At 41.7% G+C, this 25,953-nt stretch overlaps 2 protein-coding genes across 9 annotated transcripts in view; one reads left to right on the forward strand and one right to left on the reverse strand.

Moving 5' to 3' along the window:
• Positions 1-1,749, forward strand: part of NUBP2 (NUBP iron-sulfur cluster assembly factor 2, cytosolic) — a 13,572-nt gene extending 11,823 nt beyond the window's left edge. For both annotated transcript variants that reach the window (XM_025165480.2, XM_007426312.4), the window contains exon 7: positions 1,092-1,749. In XM_025165480.2, the coding sequence (XP_025021248.1) occupies positions 1,092-1,191 (100 nt within the window). In that variant the 3' untranslated portion in view covers positions 1,192-1,749. The remainder of the gene's footprint in view (positions 1-1,091) is intronic.
• Positions 1,746-25,842, reverse strand: IGFALS (insulin like growth factor binding protein acid labile subunit). Of its 7 annotated transcripts, none has more exons than XR_015797439.1 (9): positions 25,088-25,842; positions 22,161-22,269; positions 21,736-21,856; positions 20,818-20,907; positions 20,133-20,219; positions 18,916-19,026; positions 17,818-17,888; positions 9,006-9,089; positions 5,940-5,991 (listed from the first exon to the last, which is right to left on the reverse strand). XR_015797439.1 is itself a non-coding variant. In XM_088148143.1 (9 exons), the coding sequence occupies exons 2-8, from the start codon at positions 24,814-24,816 to the stop codon at positions 17,821-17,823; spliced, it is 660 nt and encodes a 219-aa protein (XP_088004269.1). In that variant the 5' UTR covers positions 24,817-24,824; positions 25,088-25,842; the 3' UTR covers positions 5,959-9,089; positions 17,818-17,820. The 7 variants fall into 7 exon arrangements, 6 of the variants coding, with proteins under 6 accessions (XP_088004265.1, XP_088004266.1, XP_007426381.2 ...); XM_088148143.1 differs by adding an exon at positions 24,743-24,824 and having other exon boundaries at positions 5,959-9,089; XM_088148142.1 differs by having other exon boundaries at positions 5,959-9,108.
• Positions 25,843-25,953: the final 111 nt, after the last annotated feature.

Raw genomic sequence — 25,953 nt, forward strand, 5'->3', positions numbered from 1 at the left:
TTTCTTCCCTAACATGATGCTTAAATCAGGGGTTGTGAACCTGCCTCTCATCAGGCTTTGTTTAACAACTCCCAGCATCCTTTTATCGTGAGTCATGCTACTGGGGCTTCTGGAAGTTAGTTTAGCAATTTGCAGCAACCCAAGATAAGGGAACTCTAGATACAGGTACCATGATTGTGGCATTTCCTCTCTGTCCACTAACAACAATAATTAGAATTTGGCATCAACTAAAGACCAGCCTGTTCACCCAGGTTTGGGCTGGGGGTTATGTTCCACCATTCATTCTGCTTTTATTTCTGTTAACTTAAAATGTTGCATTGTTTTATTGTACCCCACTTTGGGATTACTTCTAATGAAAAGCTGGCTGGTAAACACCCAACTCGGCCCAAAGATCCAATTGTGTGATGTTTATTAATGGAAAATAGAAGACACCAAGTATGAATAATAATAAAATTTAAGTATCTGAATCTGTGCTGAGCAATTGACAAAATGGTTAAGCACTCATAATCAGAGGTTTTTTTAAGGCATTTAGAAGAGCCTTACAATATTCAAAACATAAGGGATATTATGTCACTACTGCATCAGGGTCGTTTTAATAGGTAATTAAAGGAAAAATGGCCAAGCAGACAAAGAGTGTTCAAGTATAAAGAAAAACAGTGCTGGAATCATCTTAAAACTCTCGCTTTCCAAACTCATGCCTGGCAGTTTCTCCTAGAATTACAGTTGGAAGAATACAGATTTCAAGGGGAAATTCATGTACTTTCTTGCTAGGTTCATACAGCAAGCTAATATAATAATATGGTCTGTTTAGTTTTAGCTTAGCAAGTTATGTTAATGTAATCATTGTGGTTTATTGCTTAGCATACTTTGCAAACTCAGCTAGTTGTGGCTTATTCCAGAAACCATGCTTAAGCCCTAGCTTAGCATACTACATAAACCAGGTCAATGAGAAAACAGGAGATGTAGATGAACAACTAGGGCATCAGAGATGGTAGAAAGACTTGCCTTTTAATTATCCTTTGGAGAATGGAAGGAAGGAAAACATGGTTCACTTCTCTTCATCCTGGTCTTTGGTATTCTCCTTTCAACAGGCTGTGTACCTCTGGATCCACAACTTACCCAAAGTTTGGAAGAAGGCAGAGACTTCCTCCAGGAATTTCCCAAGAGTTTAGCCTTCTCTGCATTAGCTGACATTGCCCAACATCTTTTGGCTGAGGCCTCCATCTGTAGCTCCTGAGGCAGCAACTGAGAGTGGAGTTCACAATGGCTGATGTCTCCTTGTCGCCCAAACAGAAGTGAATGAACCTGACCAGGAAATGGGAGAAATGCTATCTTTGGATAGCAACAGACTTCAGTTGAGCAAATCATGGTACCTCAAATGGGTGTTAGTGCATTCTTCCCCTTGGAAACGAGTGACACACTTTCTGCTTTGGAGTGGTCTGTCCTGCAATTAATTTTGTCAGTCCTGAATTGAGTATTTCAGTTTCACCCATCAAGAACAAGGTACTGCTTATTTTACACATGAGAAAATAGCATTACTCACATGCGTACGTCTGAGAGAGAGACTAACAAAATGTGGTGCTTACGTTCTGGATTTCATCCTGTCACTGTGCACTGAAGCCTTTTTAGGTCAGTGCATGTCGATCAGTGAAACTCAAAGTTGGCATTCTCTGTTGCTCTGCAGACTTGATCGTGGCTCAGGATTTTTTAGCAGCCGGGTTATCTATTAAATTGTTTTACTGCAATCAAGGCGTGTATATGTGCATTCTACTTTATTTTTCACATGTGAGCAACCTATATCAGTGCTGTCTAAGGCTATATACAGTGCTAAATGCAAATTGTATTACAGAGAGCCTCCCCTCAGGTAATGATTTAGAAAACTACACAGTCTGACTTGATTATATAGGGATTATCAAGAAATGCAGTTTGCGGATTCCTCTCAGGGTTACTGACCTTTCCTCTCTATTTTAAGCATCTCACTTCCACATTCTGTATATTTACATTGTGCTGTTGTTTGTCTCTCTTACAAAGCAGGGATATAAATGCCCAGGAAGGCATACTGCAGTACTCACCCGATGACATATAGCCTTTAATTTTCACAAAAGAGTCCTGAGAAACGCAGGACTAACACCTATGATAGCAAAAGGGAGAATCCCTAATATTTCCTTTTAATTTCCATCCAGATGAGAGAAACTGCTAGAAACTATGAAAGAGCTGAGTCAGAAGCTCCAAAAGGGCAAGAAAGAATAACCCACAAGTAGCGAGGACAGGATAAGAGAGACTCTAGAGAAAATGGAAATGCCGGTAAATTAAGGTTAGGATATTTCAGGGAAGACAAGAAAATTCTAGAAGAGAGACTTAGAGTTCAGAACTTAGTGAGTACATGATCCTCTACTTACTTTTCCCAACCAGATATCCGTCTAGACGTTTCAAAAAGGAATTTTTATCCCTAGTCTATATGGCTAGGCATGATTGGGGTTACTACAGTCAAGTACAGCCACATAACACACTGGGAAGATCGCTATTTCCTTATAAATCATGTATAATTTATCAACAGATCTTTATCTTACAGCTGCTTAAATTTACACTAAAGGCTCTAAAGAGAATGTTCTGGAAGACCAAATAGTTATTTTTCCTCTTCTGGCCCTACAAGACAATTAATGATGCATAAAGTTACGTAGTATAGAATTTCTGGGTTTGCACAATCGGTTGAACCATACATGGCCTATCATGCAACAAAACCAAAAATGGAATTGCAGAGTGAACTACTTTATGGCAGCGTTTGCATAATAAACTTAATCAGGTTAGGTAACAAGCATACAGTAATGGCTGCATTTGCTCAATATACTAAGCTTGGTTACGGCGTTTCATTTTTCTTTCCTGTCTAAGGGTGTTGTATGAACTCAGCGATGAACTAGTTTACTGTTCAGTTCCATTTTTGTTTCTACAGCATGACAACACTCAAAGATGGTGGCATGCCTAGTTGAGAATTGCCAGAAGCCCGATGCTGAATTTGAAGGGTTCTCAGCAAAATGGTGTTGCTGAGACACCTGTCTATATCAGCAGCCTCCATACATAACATTTTTCCCTTATCTTGCACACCAAGCAATCCTCCAAATGGGCCCTGATAGCTTTGGTCTAATTTTCCACAATGCTCCAAAGCAGGGGTTTTCAAACTTTTTCAGGTTACAGAACCTGTTAGTAAAATTCTCAGAACCCCTGATCAAGAGACAAAGCTGTAGTGATAGAAAACTGCCAATAAAATGAAAGTTGTGCTGCTTGTAATTTACTTAGGCAAATTTATATATCAAAATTACTTGAATTTCTTTTTTCCTTTCGCCCTCAGTTATGGAGCCTATCAAGTTGTTGCAGAACCCAGTTTGAAAAACCCTGTTTCCAAGTTGCCATTGTGAGAAAGCAGCATGGCAACATCCATACTCCCCTCTAGTTTTCCCCACCCCACCCCAGAGCCAGTAAAAAATCCAGAAAATGCTTTAAAAGGGGGAGGAATAAAAGGAAGTATTAACCAACTTACTGGAATATTTGAGACCTAAAGGCTTAAGTATATTTAAAGAAGTTGCAATTGATGCCACTCTGTGATACTGAACATTACTTGATATTTATTTTCCTACATGCTAAGATAATGTCTCCATCAAGTCAAACTTTATTTTGGGTGACTGGATGAAGAAGTCCATGCAGTTTTCTTGAAAGCAATAGGGAAATAGTTTGTCACCTTCTGAGTTGTTTTGTTTAACTTCCCAGTCTGATCTACAGCTCTACAAATGCCTGCTGGACTCCCAACCAAGTACTAAGGTCTGCCCTGATAGCTTTTTTGAGTTCAGCCAAGGACACTTAAGTCCTTGTTGCCACTTGTGGTGACTGAGGACTCCCTCAAGTTCTGCTTGACTCCTGTTGACTTCACAGACCTGCCCAGTCCATGCAGAAGGTTTGCCATTGCCTTTTGGGCTACTGCTTCAACTTCCCAGGTTCAGAAAAATAATATATGCTCTGAAATAACGACTTAAAAAAAATGTAAACCCATTCTCTCCCTGTTCAGGGTACAAGCAAGGGAATTACTTGAATTCTACAGGGACAAATGCATTTAGTCAAATCATAGAATTCAGAACATTGCATCTGTACTGGCTACATAGAAAGAAAGTTTCTTAGGAAGCGAGAAGATGACAAATACTTAACAATCAACAAAATGGTCTTCTTGAATATCCCGTAGATCAAGTCCTACCACTTCTGCTGGGCTAAGGCAAGTGATATTGTTGTAGGTATATTCAGGTGCTTCCCCTTCTGTAATGGATTGTGTGTACCGCAGAACCACACCGGGCTGCTCCAGAGCAAAGTCTCGAAGTCCCTTGAGAGAGCAATTACAGTCCCATTTGTTCCCTTCTAGCCATAGCTGAACTAATGTAGGTGAGGGGCTGAGCCAATCCACTGAGAAGGTTCTTAGAGAATTGTTCCTGACATTCAGATAAGACAGTTTTGAGAAAGATGCAAAGACGCTGCTGTCCAGCGTCTCCAAGAGGTTGTTGGAGAGATCAAGCCAGGAGAGACGCAACAATGGGGCAAAGGCTTCAGGAGAGATTTCTACCAGCTGATTGAAGGAAAGAAGGAGATACTCAAGATTCCTCAGGCCTGCAAACTGATTTGAGGACAGGCTACTCAGCTGATTGTGCTTGAGATCCAGATCAAGGAGGTCATGTAAATCATTCAGGCTGTGATCTTCAATTACGGAGATGGTATTGAATCGTAAAAAGAGCCTTCGCAGACTGGAGAGATCAGAAAACATTTGTGGCCTGATCCTTGTGAGACAGCAGTTTTCCAGATGAAGGCTGTGGAGCTGGCTAAGACCCCTGAAAGTGAAATCAGGAAGGGTCATAAGGCAATTCCCTGAAAGGTTCATCACTGCCACATTTGAAAGTCCAAGGAATGCCCCAGTCCTGATCTCCTGAATCTGGTTGTCATTTAGAGTAAGAACTTCCAACTGACCCAATTTGTCAAAGCTCTTTTCAAGTAAGCTACGAATCTTATTGTTTCCTAGCTGCAATTCTTCCAGGAATTGCAGGTCTTTAAAAGTCCTTGGGCTCAAACTAACGATGGAATTGCTGGAGAGACGCAAGACATGCAGGCTCGAAAGACCCAGGAACGTGTCTTCAAAAAGTGTAGCAAGACGGTTGTGGGAGAGATCCAACCATCTCAAAGATTTCATACCCACAAAGGCCCGTGGAGCAATGGCATTAATTTGGTTCTGATTCAGGTAAAGTTTCAGCAACTTTTGAAGCTTTGTGAAGATGTTACCTTTGATGCCTTTGAGGGAATTCCAACTCAGATCAAGTTCTCTCAACTCACTGAGGCTATAAAACAACTGGTGTTGGAGATAGTGCAGCTTGTTTCCAGCCAGGACCATCTCCCTTAAATTGGGTAGGTCATGAAACACTTTGTCTGGTAGGACCACCAAGGAGTTCCACCCTAGATTCAAATACCAGAGATTGGAAAGCCCAGCAAATACACCTTCTTCAATCTTGCTAAACTGGTTGTTGTTGAGACGCAAAGAAGCCAGATTCTGAAGGTGGAGGAAGATATTGGGTGTCAGTGACTTCAGCCGATTGCGTTCAAGGAGCAAAGAGTACAGCCCTTCCAAGCCATGGAAGGCATGTTGTTCAATACCTGACAACTGGCTGCCCTGAAGGTTAAGAAATTCCAGGCTGGAAAGGTTCCTGAAAGCAAGAGCTGGCAAAGTCGTGAAATTGTTCCCATCCAGCCACAGCATCCTTGTACTTCTGGGCACATCTTCAGGCAGGCTTGTAAGGTTCCGTACACTACAGTAGACACTCACATCGTCATTGCAGTCATCAAAGCTACAAGCGCATAGGGTGGGGCATTTCTGGCTTTCAGGATTTGTGCATTCCTTGGCAACTCTTGCTTCCGGATGCAGAGACATCGTCACCAGTGCCCAGACGAGTGTCAACGTTGACGTTGCTCCTGTTGGATGGATAATTTAAAAAAAAGAAAGCTATCAAACTGGGACAAACATGCAGCAGATGTAGAACAGTGTGAAGAATTATTTAGCGCATCTTAAGAACAGGGTTGATGTTGGAAGGCAAGTATCAGATAAGTACCATGAGGCCCACCTCTCAAAAGAAGCCCATGGCTCCCTTTGAGGAATCCCTAACCTTTGCCATCTCTGCCTCTGTGCTTGCCAATCTTCAAGTTCATGAGCAATACTTAGAAAAAGAGAAGAAAGAGCTGCCTCCTTGGTTTGTCCTCTCCTGCTGGTTAAGGATGTGAACTGGGGGCCCAAGGAGAAGGCAATGGCAATCAGGCAGCAGCACAGAGATCACAGCAGCTCAGCTTTCCCTTAAAAGAATGGTCACTAGTGCTCAATAATGTAGAAAATACTCTATCCTAGTGAAGCTAGCAGAATGGTATATTCAGTCCATTTTCCCTTAGGCTCTCAGAACAGAGAAATATGTAGATGTTCCATTATGTCATGGCCTCATGAACAGGGTTTTACATGGCTTTCATTCCCCCCTCTTGGAGAGGGAGGGGAATGTCTCTATATCCTGTGTTCAATTCCCAGTAGAGCATTTGAATCCCACGGAATTACATCTGGCTACCCATGTCTGATGAATCCCAAAGAGGATGAAATGAGTCACGTGATGCCTGATGCTCAGTGTAGCTCTCTCCAACAGGAGACTCTTTTTTTCTGCTGCTATTATTTACAGGGAAGCTGCCATTCAAAGCCAGCTGGGGGACCTGGGGCCAGTCACCCTCTCTCTGCCCGGGGAAGAAGGCGGCAAGGGCCAACCACTTCTGAAAATCTCACCAAGAAAACTGCCATGAATACATGATAATAATAGAGCTAACTGGGGTAGAGGTTAAGGCACCAGGCTGGAAACTAGAACTAGTAAGTTCTAGTCCCACCTGAGGCACAAAGCCAGCTGGGTGACCTTGGGCCAGTCCCTCTCTTTGCCCTGGGGGGAAGAAGGAGGCAAGGCCAAACCACTTCTGAAAAAAAAAATGCCAAAAAAACTGCAAGGACTTGTCAGGTGTCAAAACTGAGTTAAAGGCACACATACACAAACATTTTTCAGATAGTGCTTAACATAAGTTATATTTTTATGAGCCAATAAAGGAGCTGGTTCAGTTTTATGTATTTATTTGACTTAGATGTTGTCTGAATCCAAATCAGCTCTGGCCGGCTTACAGGATAAAAACGAAATAACAAACACACAATCAAAATTAAAAAAATAAACAAACATTAAACAATGTTTAATGCGCAACATGTGACATGCTAAGCCAATCCTGCCATCACATGTGGCTCCATCACTGCAAACTTAGGCTGGTAGCATCATCCAAAACTGAAATGACCACCATCTGGGGTCTACAGAAACTGAAATTTGAAACCAAGTCTTGTAGCTACAGATCCCAGGGACCATAAACCCAGAACAGAAGCTTCTATGAACATGAACACCACGGTAAGCCCAAGAGTCATTCACGTTCAAGATGTGTAAGTGCATGAAGGGTGGCAAAATGCACATTTGTCATGCTTATGGTGAAGTGGCAGTTGGCAGAAACATTCAAAAGGCTAGGAGTACTGGAATAGCATGAGAGAGAAGGAGAAAATTTGCAAAAATCATCTACCTGCCTTCCATTCAAAGAAGTCTCTGCTAGACCAAAGAGAGTTCCAGGGAAAGAAGTGATAGAGGAAATCTAATGCATTTAAAGTTTTTAAAGTAGTCATTTTTCAGACTTAACAAAATAAATATTATACATTTAACCCAGGTATCCTGCAACACATCCCCCAAAATTGGCCAACACTAGGAAATGTACATTTTGAGAAGAAATCATCCCAGAGGAAACTCTAGTTGTATGGATTTTTCCCTATATGCATAAGGCATAGAATTGCTATGGAACTCATAGCAATTTTCCAGAAATTATTACAAGAACAAGGATAGGCAACCAGGGGCCAAGGTCTGTACTGTAAGTGCCTCCATAGCACCTCCAACATGATATCACCAACCTTTGGTGGCCAAATAGCCAAATTTCAGCAGCTCAATTATTTTTTCATTACAATTAAGGTGGAAATGGCCTACATGGAGAGCATGGTAGTGGCTGAAGGTTTTATACAAAGATGGTTTTAACATCACTTTAGGCATGAGAACATCTGTACATTCAGAGAATACCTGTTACTAATATCTTAATGCCACACGTATCAATGTGGCATAAGGACATAGGAAGTATATGGTTGTTTGAGTTAAGTTGCTCACCTTCTCATGTTTCCTTTGGTCAAATCATCCATCAGGACACTGAGCAAAATTGAAAGGTTCTATTTGCCTCTTACAGTATCATATATTTACTCAATTTGTTTTCCTACTTGGCTCATGCATTTCTACACACTTCAAACAGTTTGCAATCTTTCAAACAACCCCAGGAAAAAGGGTATGTATTTTCAAGTTTATTTTCCCCAGGGTTTGCACTTTTCTATTACACTGATCTTTGTAACTGGTGATGCCATGGGTTAAACCTAGGACCCGCTGCTTTGCAAACCATGTCAATGAATCCCACTCCAAAAGAGCTGTATGAAGTTTGCACGGCAGCCAAAACGTGGAGAGCTTTATCTTAGAGACCCATATGCAGAAAGGGAAAACTGCAGAAGCAAACAGGCTAACGCTGCAAAATCTTCCACCCCATTTCCCACAGCAGCCCTTTCTTCTGTGGAGGTGGTGGGACTGGCCGTGCCGAAGTAAAACCAAAACACCGAATCACATTTTAGAAGTTTCTCCCTACCTTTCGTCATTCTTGGGTAAAAAGTCAATGGTCTGCAAGCGGCCCCAGGTAACGCCGTTCTCTGTTTCCACCCGTTACAAATATAGCAATTCAGCAGCTACCTCCCTGACGCTTGTCCAGCTATCTGAGAGAGACTGCTTTTAACCCATCATTTACTGGCATGGAGCATTGAATGCCTTCAAGAGATCAACGTGAGCAGTACTTACCTGCTGGGAGGGAACAATGGCTGAAGAAGACCATCTCTTTTGGGTTGGGTTTGCAGAGGACTTCCCAAGCCAACTGGTTGGCCACTGTAACAATATAAAAATGCTAGACCTTTGAATTAATCCAGCTTGATTATATTCTTGTCTGCTGGGACAGCTAAATAGAATTTCCAGGTTTATCTTTAGAATACTAGGTCAGAGGGGATGGGGAGTGGGGGGAGAACAAGTCTGGAAAGATCATTGCCTTTAGATCTTGCTTCTAGGCTTCTCAGAGGCATCCGACTGGGGCACTGTGTGGAGGCCAAATGTTAGATTGCCTGTTGGCTTGATGGAGCATGGTTCTTTATGACTGTGAGTCTTGGTAGTAAAGCCAACACAGAGGTATCAGCCTCCAATGATCAAATCTACAGCAAGGATAGAAGGAACTACCCTATATCAATTCTCCTTGGTGCGCAGGTATGAATAGAATGAAGATATGGGTCCTCCTTAAAGTTTCCTGAGGGGGGAGGGAAGAAGGGCCAGACCTCTGCCCTTTGTTTGCAAAGGTCCTAAGTTTAACTCCCACTTTTCCAGGTAGGTTTGCAAAAGACTGAAATCATAAGGAACTGCTGTTGGCCAACGTGGCAAATTTAAGAAGCTGGAGCAAATGTGAGCTGGTGGACAGTTGCTTGTACGTGCTGCTTAGTTATTCCCTATCCTGCTAGCTGGGGTGAGACAGGGGAGGGGAAGCCTGGGAGTGGATTGCAGTTCCCATCATCCCTTGCTATTGGCCATGCTGGTTAGGACTGGTTAGGGTGATCTGCGTCTGCTGGTTAAACAAATCACTACATACAAACCAGGAACACATCCCAGCTTAAAACTTTCAGGCGACAAACAAGCTGGGTTCCCAATTCTCACAGGACTAATACAGTCCTTAACTGAACTTTTTGTAGCTTGCAGAACACAAAGATTCCCACCTCCTTTTCCCCACTAATTAACTACTAATAAGGCACAGATTGCTGATTTCCAATTCTAGTGGTAGCAAGAAGTCAAACATCAACCCCCCGGCCATTAAGAGGAAAGGCAAATTCTACTGGTTTCCTTCTTCCGACAGTACATCCTTCATCCTGCTTCCTAAGGATACAGCAATCTTATTAGGATGAAGGTATTAAGGTGGATATTTCTCCTTTCCCATGCAGACACGTTAGGTATCCTGTTCAGCTGCAACTAACGATGTCTGACAAACAATTGCCCATCCATATGTAAAACAGACCATATAACAAGCTCCTGTAGTTTGTATGGCCATGGTAGGAAGAGCCAAGCAGAATGATCTATTTGCCTGAGGAAACCATAATTTAACCCAGAATTCTTCCCAATCCTGGCTTACCATGACATGCAAAATTGGCCATGCTCTAACTTGATACAAGGCAGCTTCTTTGAGAAGAAAAGATCTAACCACAAGAAACAATTCTTCCAGTCATTCGTATGAATCAGAAGGAAGAAATCTTTATGAACTTGAAGCTCCATGGAGCTTCCTTCTCTACTCTCTGACTTGGCTTCCCTTGAGTATACTTAGTATCAGAATAGTAAGAACAGGGTGTGTGTGTGTGAGTTCAAAACATATATGACTGCTTAAGGAACCCAGGCTTGCTGAAGAGGAGCAGGACCCTGCCACTTTAATGAAATACCACCAACTCCTATATTTGCTCTGACAAAGCTTTTCAAACACGGGCTCTTTAGAGAAGGTGGTATCCATGCATCCTCAAGAGCGTGGAGTCTTAGAACAAGAGTAAGAGAGAGAGAGAAAGAAAGAGAACGGACCAACTTCTTTGCTCTGTATGTCAGTTCCTTCCATCGTTTGTGCTTGCTGTCATTCCACATTTCTTCTCTATTTAATTTAGATTTCCCCTCCTCCTTCTCCTGTCTGTTTTAACGTACTATTCTTGGAAATTATAGATCAAAAGGGCAAAATGAGAGACACACACATACAATCTCACAGGCGCTAAGTACATATTGACACAGTGCTCAGAAACAAAGAGAGAGAGAGAGAGAGAAAGCTGAGTCAGCAGAGACCTTCGAGCAAGAAAGATAAAACCTGCAATTTCATTAGGCACTTCATTTCTATTACAAGACACAGTTATACAAGGTTCTGGATTATTTTTTAAAAAAAACAATGGGCAAGATAGTGCCTTTCATAATTAATTAATAGCCCCTCCATGGTCTCAGTGAAAGCCCACCCTGACTGCATTTTGATTCTGGCCATCACAAGATCTCTGTGTCTGGCAGGAGGAAAGGCACGCGTCCTACCGACAAAGGAAGCCAACTAGGGGATGAAGTTAGGGAATGGAGTGGCGAGGCGAGCTGTGTTACTTTCACCCTCTTTGCAAAAACTGCCAAGATGGTATGCTTTCTGGCCTGGGATGCAGCCCAGAGTCTACAAACCATTGACTTAAAATGATAATCCCCAAAGTTTCACAAAGTCCTGAAAAAGGGATATCCGTGAGATCACCTCCTCCGGCTAGAATCTGCCCACCCCATATGTTCTATAGCAGAGAACGCAGGCAGGCTAGGAGTTCCCACCCTCACGCTTATACACACCCACACCCACACACCTGGATATAAAACAGGTAAGCGAAGCCATCTTTTTCTGTTATGGCTCCTTTCTCCCAGAATAGCTTGGCTATTCCTGATGGCCTGATGGCCCTCGGGAAAGCAGTTCAAATGCTGCTGAGGATGGAACTGTTTACTGACTTACAGTGTTGTTTTTCCCAATAACCGACGTGTGAGTGCTTCATTAGGAAAGTTAGGTTATTTTGCTACTTACTGGTGCATTGATTTAGCTAGATTTGTATTTCTTTATCATTGGTCTTTGATTATGCCAGCTGGTCAGAGCAGTATGATTGAGGTAGCATATAAGTCTCAGTGATCAGACAGACAGACCAAACACAACGTGCATTTGTGCTTTTAATTTAAGCCTGTGTCATGGGCATCTGTAAGAAAGGGGCAAGGGAGAGCAAGTGACATCAAGCACCGTCCCACAAAGACGTGGATTACCGATCGAACGCATTTGCATCATGACACACATGACGCCATTGGGGCATCTACCGGGCCCCTATGGTTTGCAGGGTGGATGTTCCCAGCTGGTGGGTTTATTTGAGTTTCATTCTGTGGCTTTTCTGATTGGTTTCAGATTTTACTTCCTTGTATTTGAGGGCATTATTTTCGCACACCTTACACAGAGTGCTGACTTTGGGATGATATAAGCATGTAGTAAATAAAATGAGGAGTTAGACGATTCAAGAAAAGCTGAGAGGATATGGAAGAATTATAAAATCATGATCATTTGATTCTGTAGAAGAAGGTGGAATTCAAACCAGGAGATGATAATAAGTCCAGGAAAAGGACTTATTACAGTAGCCAGGTGCGTTAGATATTGGTTCCAATAACCCTTAGACAGCATGACCAACCTCCATGCTTATGAGAATTGAAATCCAAGATATCTAAAGATAGCCATATTAGGAAAGTTGGATTAAAGTTCCTTAATAGCCAACCATCAACCTCGACAGCCATTCCTGTTATTAGAAAAAAATTCAAGTTCAAGGTAGTCCTCGCTTAATGACCTTAACTGGGATCTGCAACTCCACCACTAAGCAAAGCAGTTGCTAGGTGGAAAATCACACAACCACAACTGTGTTTTCCGGCTGGAAAGAGACAAGACTACTCAGTTTCCCATCTTCAGCTTTTGTTTGCCTCCTAACCACTTCCCACCCTTTGTAACGCTCAAATGCCTTACTGTCTTGTACACATTGAAAGCAATGTGATCGCACTGGCAGCTGGGGCTGGGAGCTGTGGACATGCTATGCAAACAGCTTACTCTCTTGAAATCCCTTCCTCTCCAATCTCTCCACTCTGTGAGGTGGGGGAAGGATCAGGCAAAGGAGAGATTGCCTACAGAAATCACTTGCTTCTCCCCCCACCCCCGCTTTGCAGAGCGAGGAAGAGAGGAATTTTATAATTTCCTAAATGTCATAATTTATAAAATCACAAGAGAGGAAGCTGTTTGTTCTTCTATACATTGAAAGCAATGTGATCGCACCAACAACCCAGGGCTGGGAGCCACAGGCATGCTACACAAACAGCAAACAGTACACCCTTGAAAATTATTTTTTCAGTACTGTTGTAACTTTGAATGGTCGCTGAACAAGTGGTTGATAAGTGAGGACTACCTGTATAAGGTTTAGAATGGCTAGGAAACAATCTGGAAATATCTTTGGAAAGCCATGTGAGCAAAGGTGATTTGTGCATAAAGTCTTAATCCATCCATCTTAAAGGAAGCAAGCTACACCCCATCCCACCCTACCCTCCAGACATACACACACACACGTAAAACAATTGATTTTTTTTTTTAAATTAGAGACACAGGAGAAAGATAATTAACTTTCTGCCATGGAATCTATCTTCTAAGGATCTAGTGTGAGGCAGTCAGAATAGTTTTGTAAAAGCTCTATGTTATTTTTCTGGAGTTTGTAAATGAACCCAGGTGTTATATGAATGCTTGAGCCTCAACTGTCCCCTCCTCCCAAGGGATCCAAACATGGGTAAGAATCAATGCTGAAACTTTTCACCACTCAGAGAAGTAGGGAACAGGCCACCAAAATCAAGTCACTTGTGGAACCACAGCCTGGATTAACCCAATGATAGGTGGAACTGTCCTAAATAACGTTTCGTAGCAATACCCAAGCTGATTTCTAGTGTCATCTTCTAAAAATGCACCACCCCAGTTTTTCAGTTGCAGTCCCTTCCGATTCATTGGAATGTCCTGCTCTGGGGAATGCCTTTTTAAATATTAAACTCAGGTGTAGAGCAAATATAGTTTTGGTCCCTGGCACATCTAAGAAGGGCTCAGAAAGCATTCTGCCTTAAACCCTGGAGAACATCTGCCAGCCAGTGTCAATAATATAGATTGATGTACCAACCAGGTGAGTCAAAGTAATACAGCTTCCTAATTTGCTATCAGCCCACATTTCAAATGCACAAGCAACAATATAATTTAACACAGCAAACTCCATTCCTGACTGGAATGTCTTGAACCCCTTCTCTGTGATTAGAAGGAAGGCTACAGAAAATGACTAGGGGAAGGGGAAAACATCCTAAACTCGCTGATAAGCTGTTATTAATTTTCATTTTAATTGACCATTAGCATAAATTACCCGTTTCCACAGGATCTGTAAAACAAGAGAAACAAAATGGTGGCAAATAAGTAGCAATAGAATAAAATATTCTATATTATAAGGACTATAACATTGGCTAAAATAATTTTAATAGGATCATTGAAACTCTGCATTGCTTGTGAAGTTGGGGCATGAATGGGAAGGGACATTTCATGATCTGTGTGCTTCAGGTGGGCAATTTTACCACTACCTGGAATGTTGTTCTTAAACCAGTTTTCAAGGGCAGCACTGAACAATAAAAGCCATCTCCTTGAATGGCAATTTTCTCTAAAAGAGACACAGAGGTACCAAGTCTTGGCAAGCAGATTACAAAATCCACCTTCAGACTTCAAGTACAGGAGTTCAGGTCCTCCAAAATAATATTATGTCAAGTGCTCGATATTTTAAACAGCAGCCCACAGAAACTTGCCATGGCTGTCAGGTAAATTCATGATGTAGGATCAAACAAGGCTCATGAGGGGCACTACCCTCAAGCCTGATGCTAGGCAAATTACTTAGAAGTAAATAAGTAGGAAATGCCAGTTTGGTGTAGTGGTTAAGGCACTAAGTTAGAAAGCAGGAGATTGTGAGTTCTAGTCCCGCCTTAGGCACAAGTTCTGTTAGGTGACCTTGGGTCAGTCAGTCTCTCCCAGCCCTAGGAAGAGAGCAGTGACAAATCACTTCTGAAATCTTGCCAAAAAACTGCAGGGACTCATCCAAGCAGTTGGCGAGAGTCAAGAATTACTTGAAGGCGCATGCACATGCACACGCATGCACACGCACGCACACGCGTGCACACAAAGAGATAGGAGGAAATTGCAGCCAAGGGCAGGCAAAGGACAAGACCTGAGTGATCATCATCATGGAAATGCCACACCTTACATATTTGTGTCGGAGGTCAGAACACAACCATCTAATGGCAGCATTTGCATGATGACATCACTGCGCATAAGTCATCGTTTTGGTGTCGCTGTGGTTTACCAGGGCCACACAGAGCTCCCTCTAGCCTGAAGGGTGGGGGATCTGCAGTCCTCAAGTTGTTGCTGAAGTACCAGCAGCCCCAAAAGGAATGGCTAACCTCCCTCAGGCTATCTTTATTCTCTATTTTTATTGCATGTTGTAGGGTTTTCTTTAGGTTGTTTAGTTGTTTTTTATGATTGCTATTACCACAGATTTTTCTTTGATTTTATACTTTGTGTAAGCTGCCGAGAATCTCTGGATTGTGGTGGGTTAGAAATGTGGCCAATAAATAAATAAGGGCAGAAATTCTGGGAATTATTGTTCAGCAGCATTTTGTGAGTCATGGGTTTTCCTCCCCCTCCTGTTCCCTATCCTCTCCAATCATTCCAATAAATCCTTTGGTTTTCCAGGGTACTGAACCCAACAGTTTTCAACTCAACCGTTTTGGAATTGAAAGTTGCACTGTCCGTCAAACATCCATCTATTTATTCTAGAACTATCGCCCATCCAACTGGTACAATGCCAAGCATTTCCCTTTGCCCCAGCTGTTTTATTTGTCTACTGAGCAGCCAATCCTTAACCAGAGGCCTTCAGAATTCTTGATGTTGATGGGCCTTATTCTTTACTATTATCTATTTGCTATGTTTGTACATTATGCTTCTTTCCATAAGCATCCATGGGTTTACATGTGATCCCCACAGGGTCTCCTATCTCCAAGCGATGCTCAGTGCTAGTTCTGTGCGGCATCAGCAGTCGATTGAATTTTTTCCTGCTATAATTGCATAAAATTCTGCTTTTCCTCAAACTGCATTGGACGATCTCCCCCAACTTTACCTCTGCAACAGTAACTGTATAAATGTCTAAGTTGAGCTGAGAGACAGGGGCCAGCCACAAGTCATTAAATGACATTCTGTGGTAGAGAATTAACAAAAACCTGGATCTGCCCAGCTCCATTCCAACACTAACTTTACTTGTTGCCTTCATTTTTATCCTACTGAAAAGCTGGGTTCACACCACACATTTCATTAGATCAAAGGAGAGGTGACTATAGAAGGTGAACCACAACCACAAACCACAACAGTGGGGCAGGAGATGGTTAATTGTACGCCTAAACAACCATGAGATTGTTTGGTGTAAACATCCTTCTCCACTAAGCTGTGCCATGCAAACACCAAAACCCATCAAAGTAGGGGCAGTTTCACGATTGTGCCCGGTCAGTCATTGGAGGAAAGAAGGGGTGGACACAGAAGTCCGAAAACGCACGTCATTATTGAACTTACTGCCAAGGCCTGATATCACAAAACATACCTCCAAAACGTTACTTAACCACGCCTCCTGAGCTAATGGGAGGCAGCGACGTAACAATGCTTGCCATTACTCTCCTGAGAGACAAGGGCTCCCAAGAGACCAGGTGAGACTGAAGGAAGTAGATTTTGTACTTCTCAGAAGTGAGGTCCTTGGACCTGTTAGGGTGTGTTGCCAGAACCACTCACAAGGAGCTACAACTTGGTTAGTAGCTGACTGGGTTATGTGTTTTGTTCAAACAGCAGTTTAAAAAACCAAACAATGATTACAAAATAGTGACCATGTTCGTGTAACACATTAAGCAAGCAGCATTTCTATTTGGCTCCTCCTTGGTGCCACTCCCGTTGATGGGACTGGATGAATAGACTTGGAGAACCTCCTCCTGCTGTTTGCTGATCATGACACCTGAATAAGAGCACTGGCCTACTCCTTTCCTTAAATCCCAGAAACTATAGTTTGCTATTAGCTTCTAATTCCTGGTTTGTTTGGGAGAGGCTCTGATTTGGATGTGATGGTGATAAACCATGCAAGGAGTTTTTGTGGTTTGTTCTGTCACTCCCAGGGGCAAGAGGAGCCAACAGCCAAGCCGAGCCAAGCCACTGGCCAATGGACACCAACATACAATTTGATTACAATTAAGACAGCATTCTTAGCATCATGGTTGAATGCAACCTTCCAATGGGGTAAGTTTCTAGGGATATCATCTCCAAAAGAAAAGAAACCAAGTTAGCACTACCCCTGGGAAGTTTCTCATGGCATGGAGCTGTAGGGAATATGTCATAACATTTCACCTCAGGCTGCAGGCTGCTTCTGCTGGTGCCCACGGGATGGCCTTCCATTATAGTTTCTTCTAGGAATTTGTTTGTAAGAACAGGGTGTGTTGTCCAATCAGATTAGATAACTATTGTCCAATGTAAAATTGACATTGGCGAGAAAAGAAGCCAACCTTTTGTTGAAAACAGGCGTCCTTGTGGCTACCTGACTTTCTGGGCAGTGATGGTGTGGGGATGAAAAGTCAACTCTCCAAACAAACATGCATTCGGGTTAAAGGAAAGCATTCACTTTACATTTAGAGCAACCTCATATGAAGACTTGAACAATTCCAAATCCCAGGAGAGCTCTTGTCTAAAATCCTGAAGAGCTTCTGTCAGCCAAAGAAGTGGGCAGAAAATAAATCGACATTACTGGTAGAGCTGCGCGAATTGTACTAAATTGACAAGGATTTCTGACTTCCTTCTGCTAATAACAGCTATCTTAGCTATTGCTGAGATGCAGCCCAATCAGGGAATTTGGAAGAGGAAAAGAAAAAAGAAAAAGTGAAAACTAGCTATAGTTTTTACAGAAAAGTGACATGTAGGCACCTGTTAGTCCAGCCTGTTCACTGGATTCTGGATCATTTGTCCTCCGCAATGGCAACAGGTTTCTTGGATCTCTGTTAAGTGAGAAAAAAAGAGAAAAAAAATCAATATTGACTTCAATTTTCCTCTCCACTGCCTTTTTAAAAAGTCATGCATTTTTCATTCACTCATCTGGTTTATATCTTGCTGTAATGTATGCAAGGCACAGTAGGCTATATAAATTTTCTGAAGGGGAAAACTAGATTCGACTTTAAGGACATACATTTAATGAGTACATTTTTGAATGTGCAAATAGATACCATGTAATTGCAACTAAAGATTTGGATTGCAATGGGTCCTTCCTTTCTCTCCTTTTCTTTGAAACTGGCTTTTTTCTACCATTTTTTGGTGATGGCTGCAGCCCAGATCCCCTTGGCAGCTATCTTTCTGGAAGCCAACATCATCATCGTTATTATTAGATGCTTATCCTGCCTTTTTGGGGGGGATCAACTCAAGGCAGTAAACAAACTTAACACTCCCACTTCCTATTTTCCCACAACAACAACCCTGTGAGGTGGCATGGGCTAAGAGAGAGTGACTGGCCCAAAGTCACCCAGCTGGCTTCATGTCTAAGGCAGGACTCCTTAGACATGAAGCCAGCTGGGTCTCAAGACTTTCAGACTTGCAAGATTGATGTCAGCTTTCCCAGTCAGACCAGACAGGAAACACGACCAAATGAGCCATTCTACTTTATTGTAAGGCTACATTAACAGACTCTTGCAAGTCTGAAATCTCCCACTGTCTCCTTTACAGCCTGAGAAGCTAGGGAGAGCCCCTTATGCGCCTCTTTCTCCACCTATTATGCAGCTGTGGGGTATGCCCTCTCTTACCGACCGTTCCCTAGGCAGCATCTCTTCGCCCTGTCTGCCAAGGTCTTTCTCACATACCGTTACAACTACTGCAGGAAAGCAGCTGTCACATCTCTGCAACATACCAGTAATGAAGCACAACCCACTAACTTGCAGGGCAACCTATCCAGCTCTCAAGTTCCTCTGAATCTGCTTTCTTATCCTTGGATCAATTGGCCTCCAATGTGACTGGTGGATTGCCATGCTGACTTACCTGGCCCCCGATTTCTTCCTGGAGAGTCTGCTTCCACTTCAGAATAGGGAGGGGGGAGCTCTGGGGAGCCAGGGTAAGGGGGAGGCCACAGTGGTAATGTGTTGAGAGAACCTGTAAGGTGAAAAACCATCATATCTGAGAATTAGGTGATTGAACCAGAAAGTCCTAATAAAATGTCAAGGAAGAAAGAACAGACTCATTCTTTGGAAACTGAACCCTTGGGAATGGAATACTGTCTACTAAAAATGAAATATTATCTTCTAAAACACTAGAGTTTGAATTGGGTTTTGATCCTGGGTGATGTTCAGCCTATGCATGGAGTACAGCATGGATCAGTACTCAAGCCTCATAGGAAGCTATTCAATCATAGAGCAGAATATTGATTTATCTAGCTAGGCAGTGGCTACTTCAGCCTTTTGCAGCCTGGAGCCTTCCAGGGGTTGAGGATGGAAAAATTTTGCAAGCATTAATATCTGGAAGGCTAGTTTCTTTGAGATTTGCATATCACACACATGGCTATTACTCCCCCCAAGTAGCAGACTAGCGTGGATATTGACTCAGCCTATTAGGCATAGTGCCAGATGTCTTAGACTGCAGTTAACAAGCAACTGGAGATACCTGTATCCCACAGCATATCTCCCATATCTTTCTGAGCCTGCTGCCCTTAGGACTGGGGACAATTCTGTCCTCCGGCAAAGGGAACTACATGTGAAATGGAGGGTACTGCCATCTATTTTCTTCATCCCAGGAATTGAAATGTCACTGCCACCGCCGCTGCACGGACAGAAGAATCATGCGTTTAAAGAGAAGACTGACTGCATCCTGTTCTTTGCACTCAAGAGGAACTGCTTCTTATTCAGAATTAATTTTTTTTTAAAGAAAAGATGACATCAATACAGAGCTTTAAGAAGCCATAGCTGGGTGGTAGAACACATGCTTTGCACACAAGACAATCCCCAATTCAGTCCTTTCTAGATAAGGATGAAAAAACATCAGCCCAAAACCCTGGAGAACCCCGGCTAGCTAATTTCAACCAGACTGGACAAAATGGACCTATGATCTGACTGGGTAGAAAACAACATCCTGTGTTCCTTTAACAGTTATGAGAATGCTAAACCTTTCTGCTGTCAATGAAGAGGCTGGCTTTGTGAGCATTTCTGGTGAAAAAAAAAAAAAAAAGTGGCATTTGGTAACACACCACATACTACCGTACTTACGAGTTGTCTGTGGTGCAGCAGGGTGGGCGTAGGTATAGATGGAAGCTGTTGGGTATTCTTGGAGATTCGTAGTCTCTTTCAAAACTTCTATTGTGTTTGTTAACAAAGGAGGTGAGTGAAGCATATCATGGAAATTAAATGCATACACAATCATTTATTTCTTTAATAGAGATTTAAACCAGAGATTCTTCTATTCATCTATCAGTTCATCTATCCCATTTTTATCCGGTTCATCTTCCAAAGAAAAAACAGCAACACAGATATGGTGAGGAGCATGCTCTCTCTTCACCACGTCATCTGGTAAATGTTATGGCTTTATGAAGACCTGAACCATTTCCTGACTCCCAGTCTAATATGCTATCATAGTTGCATTAATCCTTCTGGCACTACTACACTCTGTTTTGGTGGCTTTGCACAACCTGCCACAACCTGGTACCTTCCAGATTTGTTGGACTGGATCCCCCATCATGGCCATCAGGTTGGGGAAAGATTTGTGGATCCAATTCACAAACCAAGATGTTTTCTGTGGAAATGTAAAAAGAAAAAAACACATTGCCCCCCCCCCCTTGACTACTTGTGGTTTTTGAATCAGGAGGCCTCTTCTTTCCTTGCCAGATGGAGCACAGCAGAAAGAATGAACCTTTGATAGCTAATAAGAGAACAACTTACTCACTGAGCAACTTACCTGCATCTACCAGATCTTTGATCATGTTTAGGCATTCAGAAGCTCCATACTGGAAAGTGAACTTGAAAGCAAGGACTCCCTGGGTAGAAGCTGAGAAGAAAAGTCTACACTGAGACCTTAAGTCAAGGCTGACGCATAACTACAGAAGATATAATCTATGCCTCTTCTTTTTCTGGTCTGCTCCCTCTCCTGCAAAGCTATTAAAGCTACAATTATACCTCTTCAGACATACTAATGGGTAATGATGAGAACTGAATTCCAAGTTATCAGGATCAACTTGGACAAGACTGACCTAGATGAACCCTTATTTTGTCTCAATGTAATTCAGCAGACCTGCCAACCTGAGAAGGGTGAGTTAAAAATATAATAAAAAAGAGATCAAACTCTACTTATGTTAGATTGGTAGAACTACCAATATACAAAATATATTATTTCTGTATGGATATTTTTAGTAGATAAAATAGACCTGCAGCAAGTGGGGTGCAGTGGCTTTCAGCCACTTAAATGTCTCTGTCCCATCACCCTCATTTTCCCGTTCTCCTGTTCTCCCTCCCCTACCCAACAAATAGCCAGCGTTCTATGCGAGCATGTTCTCTCATCACATTTTTTTTTTTAAACTATTTAGGTCCCCCTGCACAAATTGTTGTATTTCTGAAAAACTTTAGGATTACCCAAATTTGCTATTACTTTCGTCTTCTGATTCACTCATTTTGGTTATCAAGGGACTGGGACAAATAAAGGGAATTATCATCATAGTGAGTTAGGACACAGTTTGGGGGTATTGTCATCACAACATGAGGATCGCTTCCCTAAGCACTTCCACCCACTGGATGACTTATCCAAGAGAGAAGAGATGGCCAGTGAGAGAACTAGAAGCTAGAGTAGCTGAAAAGACAGATCATAAATTATGGAACCTACTCAGAGTTCCTTTGATATGTTGGGGTTTGGAGTCTGGCTCCTCCTCCAGAACGCAATCTCCCAACAGCTGCAGTGGAAAACGGATGATGGTCGATCCCTTATCCTTATGATGAAATATTATCTAGGAAAGCAATCAAGAAGCCCTTCAGGATAATTTCATGAGAGTTAGCCTGGGAAGCACGTGCCTACCATTTGGACCACAACCGTGTCCACTTTTATCTCCAAAGCTTACATTAAGTAAAATAACGGCCTTTTCAACAAAAGGTGGGCTGCTTTCAAGTTACTTTAATGGAAGAAAATGCTAACCTATGAGGAGATTTAGTCAAATGCTCTTTTCGCCCACCATAAATGAAAGATGTGCTATCAACTTTCTGGTCAAAGAGAAGCTGCTCTCTTCTTCTGCCATCTGGGCCAAGAGCTCTTACTTTGTATTGGGTGAGATACAGCATCCCCTTCTTGGCACCTTGGAGTTCTTCTGGAAAATCTGGCTGCCCCTCCAGAAATAACACCACTTCACTATAGTGAGCAAGGACCCTGGAAATACAACAGATGGGAAGATTAAAATGCACCTCGAGGGGGAAGGAGGGAGGCTTCATAGGACGGACAAGTAACACTAGGTCATTCTACTGGGCCGGTGCCATGAACAGCTGCCCCTTGGTTGCTTTTGCAATCACGTCTCACTTGTTCAAGTGATATCAGTTAGGACACAGATATAGAAACATGCAAAACATTTCTTCTTCCGTTAGTGTCATCTCCTCCAGGAGGTTGGCAGCCATCGATATTATTTGTTCTTTTGATGTTACTGTTTGAGATAAGAACACTGTATTTTTGCCAAACCACACACACAAGATTTTTCAGTCAGAATATGCATCCTCTTCCAGCGCTGTGTGCGCTTTGAAACTTTCCTTGTATAATTAACTAAAGATATTTCAATGTTAATTTTTGGATGATATTCACAATTTCCATTTCTTTGGAGGACAATCTCATTTTGCACATCTTCAGTGCATGGTACTTTAATCTTCTGTATATCCACATTTCAGAGGTTTCTACTTTCCTGACTACCATTTTGTTCATTGTCTGTCAGCCCTATAAGGTACACCAGATCAAGAAACCACAGGAAAACTAAAATTCTATTTTATTGAGATAGGCTACAGTAGCAGAATCTTGCAAGTTTGACTGTGTTTTTCCTCCTCTCCCTTTTCTGTCCCAGTAACAGCTTCTGAATATTTTCTTCAAGGCCATCTCCATGGCTCTCTACATCAGTGTTTCTTAACTTTGGCAACTTTAAAATGTGTGGACTTCACCTCCCAGAATTCCCCAGACAGCATGCTGAGGTCCACACATCTTAAAGTTACCTAGGTTGAGAAACCCTGCTCTGCACTGTCTATGCTTCTACTCCACACAAAAGAACTGGCAAGACAAAATAGCATACAACCCAGTTCCAATTTCAAGTCCCAACAGCAAACACATACCTTTATTTATTTTTTGAAAAGCTACTCTCACCTGTTCAATCCTGCTACTTTTTTCCATGCTATTCTCCCATGTTATTCAAAATATAGCTCAGGTATTTAATTTGTCCCATCCTCTGTGTTCTTCTTCTAGCATAATAATCAACTCCAGTATTTATTGTTATTGTTATTTTCTTCTTATTTATATTTAGGCCATAATACTTATTCAATTCATATAACTAACTGATGGGGCAAAATTTGTAAATCTTGTTCACTATTTCTTAGAACAGTATAATGTGCATAATGTAAATTGTTAATTATCACACCATTAATGTTTGTACCTTCTTGACGTTCTTCTCAAGATTTTTTGACAATGGTGTTAGAATATATATTAAAAAAGGTAATACACTCCTTTGTTGAGCTCCACAAAATATTTGATTTTCTTTCTACTTGAACAATTTCTATTTGTTTCCACCTTAATACTAAATGTCTCTCCTATCCCATCTTGTTGTTTTTATTATCTTGTCATACTCCATTCAAACACCTTTTTACAATCAATAAAACATGCATAAATATCCAGATTCACATCTCTACAATGTTCTATCAGGAATTTTGGTTGCTTTATCCACAGAGATGTTTATGATAGAAACAATCACTAGAACATAAAGAGCTTATAGGAAGACAACCATGTTAGCATATGGGAGCCCAAAATCAAAAGGGATCTGGTCACATCTTTTCAGACTAATAAATTTTATTAAAAGGCGTAAGCTTGAGATAGCTACAGCTCGCATCATCAGATGCATGGAGTAGCTAAACTGAGGTAGAATTAGTCACTCAAATGCATTAATAAGTTAAAACCCGTGGTGGACAATGACATCGCACTTCCTCAGGCACTGGGTGGCAGGCCTACATTTGCATACAGACAACCACCCAACTTGAAGCATTTTCTCACAAGCTGCAAGAAACAACAGGACAATGATTCTAACATAGGAACAAGTCCAAATATTGCTCTAGTTTATATCAGTAATGTTCTCATCAAACTTGTGGAGTCTGTTTCCTGATCTGGCCTACCTGATTGTGTTTTCCCTTCCCTTTTACACCTCAAGAGAATTAGGGTGGAGCCAACCTGAGCTTCTTTCTCGTGCTTTTTCTCTTTCTTGGGCTTAAAGCATATTTTTGTTTCTGTAACCATTTCCTATGTATTTCCTCCAAGGTCATCTCTGTGGCCCTCTACAGTTCCTCACTCATCTTCCCCAATGAGCACTCTAATTCCCGGGCACTTTAATTTCCATGGAAAAGCCTTAATGGATAATTTAGCTCATGTTAATGCTGGACACACCCAGCATTATTTTCAAACCAAAGTATCCTATTCTCTAATTTCTTTCAGGAAGACAGCAGGCAATGTATTCAAGAGGATGACGAACCCATCTTACAACACCAAATTATACCATCATCCATAAATCAACATACAGTACATGTCTACATCTGCTATAGCATTTTTTTTTTTTTTACCCTAGTGTCTTCTAGGTGTCATTAACCACAAGCCTTATCATTCTCACCCAGCTAGTTGGGGAAGATGTAGTCCAATACATATGAAAGATTCCCCATATTGGGGAGGCTGGAGGTCCACCATCCTAAAATCTGTTAAAACAGAATATGTTATTTCCCCGCATCAGCAAAAAAGTAACAAATGAATGCTACTCTCTTCAAAAATAGTCATCTTGGTTTCTAGCTTTTAGTCTTCAACCTTTTTCAATACAGTCTAATCCCACATTAAGTATTCAGAATGAAATCTTCGGCAATTCCAGATTTTCCCACATTTGAGTTAGATCAACATGTTTTTCCTACCACCAGTAACTACTGAATAGTCTCTATCCCTGTTATTCCTGATACATTTAATTTACCTTTCCTCAGAATTGTTGGCTGACCTAGAGAATTGGTAACGAGTCACCTCCATATTGAGAGAGAAGTCCCCTTTCTTTCTCCAGTACTCAAACTCTCCCTTCAGATGAGTTGCACTGGAAACAAAGAGAAATATCTGAATCATGTAAGTATCTCTGTGATGTCAGCAAGTGAGGTAACAGCACTGACTTTGAGTTGAAATTGGGGCTAAATACCCCTTCCTTTCTCCACCTTTCTTTTTCAGGAGCTGATTCCATGTGGCTAGATTTATACCATCTTCCCATTCCCTTTTTCTGACAATACAAAGTTTTTTTAGTTCTATTAGGACATTCATTTTTGAATTACACCATCTTTTTATTCCATCATTTGCTTACAAGAGCGGTGTGCGTGGTTCTTCCCTCCCATTTATCCTCACAACAACCTAACAGTGCATAGCAACTCTTCAACCTTTGAGTGACAACAGAATGAAGTAATGAGATCAGTACAGTGAGCTGGATCCAAATCTTGTCAGGTTTAGAACAGATTCATTGAAATCAGCAGGACTTAGTTCAGTAAAGGCTAATTGAATTCTGGTTAATTTCAACGCGCCCACTCAAAGTATAACTAAATCTGGATCCAGTGTTATATATATATGGAAGTTCAGAAACTTTGTTCTGCCCATTGATGATTATTTCAGTCACTCATCCCCACCCATCATTAACCCTGTTTTAGAGCAATTAAGTATGACTTTTTCTAGTACAATACTTGGTTTGGGCAGCTTAGGTACATCTACTGTTCCTTGGACCTGGATGTAGGGCCCATCCAAATTTCCATGGGATCCGAATTTTAAGAGACTGGCGTTGCTAAACAAACACAACAAATAACAAGC

This window comes from Python bivittatus, unplaced genomic scaffold (assembly GCF_059951505.1).
Source record: "Python bivittatus isolate LINGU-HERP-01145 unplaced genomic scaffold, Pbiv_v1 ctg000560_np1212, whole genome shotgun sequence".
NCBI lineage: Eukaryota > Metazoa > Chordata > Lepidosauria > Squamata > Pythonidae > Python > Python bivittatus.